Here is a 6,000-nt window from a genome sequence, read left to right as displayed (position 1 = left end):
CTCTATTTAAATAATTATTCTAAATAAAATGAATTATATATTTATATGTATATTAGATTTTTTTAATCTTATTAAAAGATTTAAATAAAATTATTGTTTATAAATTTTTATTGAGAAACTCAGCAAAGTAATTACTCAAATATGTCCAATGTTAAAAGTGTGAGTTATGGTAGATTCTAATATTCTCTCTATATATATATTATTAAAAATTATCAATAATTTTAACTCTTGAAATGATTATATATAAAAATAAATTAGTCCAAACATGGAAAGAGATGGAGAGTATTGATCTAACAAATAATAACATTAATCTGCATAATGTCACATAGAAAACTAAATAATTAAAGACAGAAATAACCAATTAATAAAATAAAACTGATCAAATACAATCAAACATGAACAATGGCCTTATTATGGAATCGACTTAAATTAAAAAGAAACATTAATAATTAATTTGTTATCTATCTATCTATCTAGCAGCATAAGCTATGAAAGAATTCAACTCCCAGGTATGGTCGTCCTCTACGGATTGCTTGATAGCTTTTCCCAGTTCTTCCGCTCTTGTTCTAACCTCATGTCCTTCACTCGATGCCATCAAACTTTCAATGCTTTTCTTAATGGCGTGTGAGGTCACTAGTTCATCGCGTTCTCCCCAGCCTATGACCTGAACTCCCACTTTGAGTATATGGGTCATGAGTAAAGCGTTATGCGGCTGGTCGGAGTGCATTGGCCATGTAGCCAATGGCACGCCCATGGTTAGGCTCTCTAGGCATGAGTTCCATCCGCAGTGGCTCATAAATCCGCCGACCGATGGGTGCCGGAGTATCCCAAGCTGAGGAGCCCAATCTCTCGTCACCTTTCCCACCCCTTTCATCCTCTCCTCAAACCCTTCCGGCAGCTGAAGGATTGTGGATTCAGCGTTGAATATGTCTGCTCTGTCTGCATCTCTCAACCCCCATAGGAACCTCTGTTTACTTTCTTCCAATCCTAGAGCCAGCTCATGGATCTGTTCATGGCTCATGGTTGTTGTGGATCCAAAGGACACGTATATCACCGAATTTGGTGGTTGTTTGTCGAGCCATTCCAAGGTTGGGTGAGCTTTGTCTTCCTCGTCGTTTGCTGTAACTGGGAACAACGGGGCAATCGCCCATTGCTTGGTCTTCTTGTCAACGGATGCGTCGGCATGTGTTGTTTGGGCGAGAAGGTCGAGGTAAGGGCCCTCGACTGCTCGACATGTGCTGAATAGAGTGCCGTGTTTGAGATGATCAAATTGACTCTGCATAAAAAAAAAGTTGGCAACTTCTGGGATGAAGCAATTGTCTAGAGTCGGGATCGCCTGGGGCTCCAGCTCGACCACCGGGAAAGGTTTCCCGGTGAACTGGCACGTTATACAGAAGGTGCAAAAGGTGGAGCTACAATTGAAAGAATAAGACTCTGCATTCGGAACAGAGGCAGCATCCTGGACCACGTAATTCATTAGGTTGTCGTGGATAACCACGAGTCTTCTAGTTCTAGTTCTAGTTGTAGCTGTATCCACCGGGGAGGAGGAAAGTTCCCGTAGCAAGGCGGCTACAGGTTCTCGCAACTTCAAAGAGGCTTCAAAGGAGGGCCAAAGATGCTGGAGGAATTTGACCGAGGAGTATGGTTCAGGAGGGGGAGAGTTAAAAGGGGGTGTGGGCAATTCGTGGAATGTGATTCCGGAAGTATTCAGGAGGAGAGTGTCGTGCTCGTGCCGGAGTTTGGCCTGGCGGCAGTGGACGGCGGAGGCGGCGTAGTGGACGGGGAAGCCACGGGAGCGGATGAGGCGAGAAAGACGGAGGAGCTGGTTGAGGTGGCTTTGGGCTGGAAATGGCACCATTAAGAACACTACATCATCAGAATCTGCAGCAATCTTGCTAGTAATATTATTGGCCATTGATGAATTATAATGGATGGAGAAGTTGGAATTCTCTATCTCCTCAATCTATGATCTGGTTGATCGAGTTTTATTGCAGAAAAAGAAAATGTCAGTATATAAACTACAATATACTCAAAAGTAAGAGGGAGGTCTTGGACCTTCTCTCTTCACTTATTTGAATTATATTAAATCATTTTTTTTTTTACATTTTTTGGAAACAATTATTTTATCATATAAACTAAAATGTGAAAATGAAGTAAAAAGTAAAATCATATTATTTACATTTTGTATAAAAAAATGTCATTCAATTAAATTTCAAAAAATTATTTTTGGATCACAAGAATTTTGATGCTAAATTTAAAATACAAAGAATGATAGCAAACAAACAATTAATTAATGAATTAAAATTTTATTAAATTTCATACAAAAAAATATACTTTAATTGAAACATAATTTTAATATTGAGATACAGATTTAATACATTTAAAAACAATCTTTAATTTTTTAATAGGAATACAAATTTATACATAATAAATTATTACTTAATTATAAATTTAAATGTCTTTAAAAGTGTATTGTCCCGATGAACATGAGACATTAATATATGTTAGAGATAATTATTAGAGATTTGATCTTGTTTTTTAAGAATTTGTATGAATTTTGTAAAAAAAAAATATTTTGTTGTATTAAAAAAAAATGATTTATTTAAGATTTGTTTAAGATAAATTATTAAAATATTTTTTTATGTTTAAAATTTAAATTTAGTAAAATAAAATAAAAATGTTTTAATTAATAATTAAAATGACATTATGATTTTAAAATATTTTAATTATTTATTATTTTAAAACAAAATAATTAAATTTAATGTTAAATATATGCTTAAATTTAAGGTTAATTGGTTTCTTGTTTAGACGCACTTGGGTCTTGTTTGATTTAGGTTTATTTTGAATTTTTATTTTATTTTTAATAGGTTATATAAATTTATTTCTATTACATTTATAGCCCACAATTTCTTACCCGACAAAAAAATATGACACGAATATGAATAAAATCAGGTTTGAGCTTGTATTTTTTGGTTTGGATCGAAATGAGAATAATCTGTTTAACTTAATTAATAAATATGTTCAAAATTGCATCTTATGTCAAATAATTCAAAGTAGACTAACAAACTAGTTTATAAGTTTTTTTTATAGATCTGATCTTGTCTCTAATTATTTTATCAATTTATTATATTATTAAAATATTTATTAGATGCATTAAATATACTAAAATTAATAATTACTCAAAACTATTGGATCAGCTGGTCTTTGATTATCGATTATCAGTCTTAAGCCTAGTTAGGATTGGAGTTTTTATTTTAAATACCTAGAACGAGGAAAAAAAAGGATGGTTAATGATTTTGAAAAAGTCCCGATTAATTTTTATAAAAAAAAGATTTAAAAGATATATATATATATATATAATAATAATAATTTAAAATAAAGAATTTGCGCATGTATTTTTGGGTTTGCGCATCTATAGCTAACAATTTCTAATCCGACATAAGAAATATGACACGAACAAAAAAAAAATTAGGTTGACCTATTTAATAAATAGGATCAAAATTGGGTTTACCTTAAATAATTCAAATTAGACTAGTCAACTGGTTTATAATTTTTTTTTTATAGAATTTTGTGTTTATTATCCTTTCCTACTAATTTAAAATAAAATAGATGTGATTTTGTTTTATAATTCTTTTGTGTTGATATCACTCTAATAAATCAAGTTACTTTCAGGTCAATATAATTTAATTATTAAGTATAATCAATTATAAATAAATAAATCAAGTTAAAGTTAGAATTTTTGACGATACCTTATATGTTAAGGTTAACATAGTTCCACCTTATGATTTAGGGTCGAAAAGGAATCTAATGGTTATTATTAAATTGTCACTTTAATTATAATCCTATCATTTTAGTTATTAAATTATTTATTTAATTCTTAAAACACTTTTACTATATAAGGTGACATTTTAATAATTAAATTAATTAAAAACTCAAATAATATAATTATTTTTATTTTACAAAATCAAGAAACAAGCATTTGAAATAAGCAATTAAAAACTATTTATATTACAAAACCAATAAACAAGTGAAGGATTTTATTCCCTAGTAAAAAAGAGAAAAGGTGACGGTCCATTCATCTAGCAGCGTAAGCTAAGAAAGAATTCAATTCCGGAAAATCGCCTTGGACTGACTGCTGCCTGATAACTTTCCCCAATTCTTCCGCTCTTGTTCTAACCTCATGTCCTTCACTCGATGCCATCAAACCTTCCACGCTTTTCTTAATGACGGACGAGGTCACTAGTTGATCGCGTTCTCCCCAACCTATGACCGGAATTCCGACTTTGAGTATATGGGTAATGAGTAACGCGTTATGCGGCTGGTCAGAGTGCATTGGCCATGTAGCCAAGGGCACGCCCATGGTAAGGCTCTCTAGGCATGAATTCCAGCCGCAGTGGCACAAAAACCCGCCAACCGATGGGTGCCGGAGAATCCCGAGCTGAGGAACCCAATCTCTCGTCACTTTCCCCACCCCTTTCACCCGCTCCTCGAACCCTATCGGGAGCGGAAGGATTCTGGTTTCACCGTTGAATATGTCTCCTCTGTCTGCATCTCTCAACACCCATAGGAACCTCTGTTTACTTTCTTCCAATCCTAGAGCCAGCTCATTGATCTGTTCATGGCTCATGGTTGTTATTGATCCAAATGATACGTATATAACAGATTTTGGTGGTTGTTTATCCAGCCATTCCAAGGTTGGGTGAGCTTTGTCTTCGTCGTCGTTAGCTATAATTGGAAACAACGGCGAAATGGCCCATTGCTTCTTCTTCTTCTTCTTGTGAACGTCTTCTTCTTCTTCGGCATGTGTTGTTGTTTGGGCTAGAAGGTCGAGGTAAGGACCCTCAATTTCTCGACAGGTGTTGAATAATTTGCCATGTCCCAGATGATCAAATTGACTCTGAAGGCCAAAAAACTTGACGATCTCTGGGGAGATACAATTGTCCATAGTTGGGATGGCATCCGGTTTCAGTTCAAGTGGGAAAGGTTTTCCAGAGAATTGGCAGGTAAAACAGAAGCTGCAGAAGGCGGAGCCACAATTGAAAGAATAAGACTCGACATTTGGAAGAGAAGCAGCATCCTGGACCACGTAAGCCAATAGGGGGTCGTGGATGATGACCAGTCTTCTACTTCTAGTTCTAGTTGTATCAACTACTGCCAACTCCTTAGTAAGTTGACTTAGCAACGCAGCCACAGGTTCGCGCAAGTTCATGGAGGCTTGAGTCGCCGGCCAAAGATGTTGGGGGAACTTGGCCGTGGAAGAGGGGTCAGGGGATAGAAAAGGGGGTATCACCAATTCGTGAAATATGATTTTGGAAGTATTCACCTGGGTGTACTCATGCCGGAGCTTGGCCTGACGACAGTGGACAACTGAGGCAGCATAGTGAACGGGGAAGCCACGGGAGCTTATGAGGTTTGAGAGACGAAGGAGCTGGTTTAGGTGGCTTTGCAATGGAAATGGCACTATTAAGAACACTACATTAATATTTGGGAAGCTACTATCCATTGATGGATAGATGATGAATTCGACTTCTTTTATCTCCTCAATCTGCCTAAGTAAGTTATATAAATGAATGTATGCTTTCATGTGTATATATATAATTGATTGAGCTAGGGTTATTTACACAGTAAAAAGAAAAAAATATATATTATTTCGTTTAAATTTTATAAAATAGTAAAATCAATATATTTTTATAGATTAAAAAATCGAATATTTTAAAATAATTATAAAAACAAAATCAAACAAGCTTTTTAACTGCACAAAAACGTGTTTTGCCTTTCACCACATATTATTGCTTTTCAAATCGGCTATCTTTATCAAAAAAAAAATATATATATATAATAATATAAATAATTAATGTGTACAATGTGATGTGGGACTATATTTATTTATTTATTAGAAGGTAAATAGTTTTATTTAGTGAGGAGGTCGAATAACAAATTTAATTCAAATAAAACTTACCAAAGTATAATATATAACTAAGAAGATTTTCGTGCGATGCA

The 6,000-nt window shown here is 34.2% G+C and overlaps 2 protein-coding genes across 2 annotated transcripts; both read right to left on the bottom strand.

Annotated features, from left to right (window-relative positions):
- Positions 1-361: 361 nt before the first annotated feature.
- On the bottom strand, positions 362-1,917 carry LOC124915456 (zeatin O-glucosyltransferase-like). The gene has a single exon (XM_047456170.1). The coding sequence runs from the start codon at positions 1,913-1,915 to the stop codon at positions 470-472; it is 1,446 nt and encodes a 481-aa protein (XP_047312126.1). The 5' UTR covers positions 1,916-1,917; the 3' UTR covers positions 362-469.
- Positions 1,918-4,015: 2,098 nt separating this feature from the next.
- Positions 4,016-5,540, bottom strand: LOC124914931 (zeatin O-xylosyltransferase-like). The gene has a single exon (XM_047455565.1). It carries the CDS (start codon positions 5,501-5,503, stop codon positions 4,076-4,078), a length of 1,428 nt encoding a protein of 475 aa, XP_047311521.1. The 5' UTR covers positions 5,504-5,540; the 3' UTR covers positions 4,016-4,075.
- Between the last annotated feature and the right edge of the window lie 460 nt (positions 5,541-6,000).

Source organism: Impatiens glandulifera, chromosome 9 (genome assembly GCF_907164915.1).
Source record: "Impatiens glandulifera chromosome 9, dImpGla2.1, whole genome shotgun sequence".
Lineage (NCBI taxonomy): Eukaryota > Viridiplantae > Streptophyta > Magnoliopsida > Ericales > Balsaminaceae > Impatiens > Impatiens glandulifera.
The sequence above is the reverse complement of the archived record's forward strand: the minus strand, read 5'-3'. Positions and strand labels throughout refer to the sequence as shown.

Excerpts from the sequence above, each read along its gene's own strand:
- LOC124915456 (XM_047456170.1), bottom strand. The coding sequence starts at position 1,915 with ATGGCCAATAATATTACTAGCAAGATTGCTGCAGATTCTGATGATGTA.
- LOC124914931 (XM_047455565.1), bottom strand. The coding sequence starts at position 5,503 with ATGGATAGTAGCTTCCCAAATATTAATGTAGTGTTCTTAATAGTGCCA.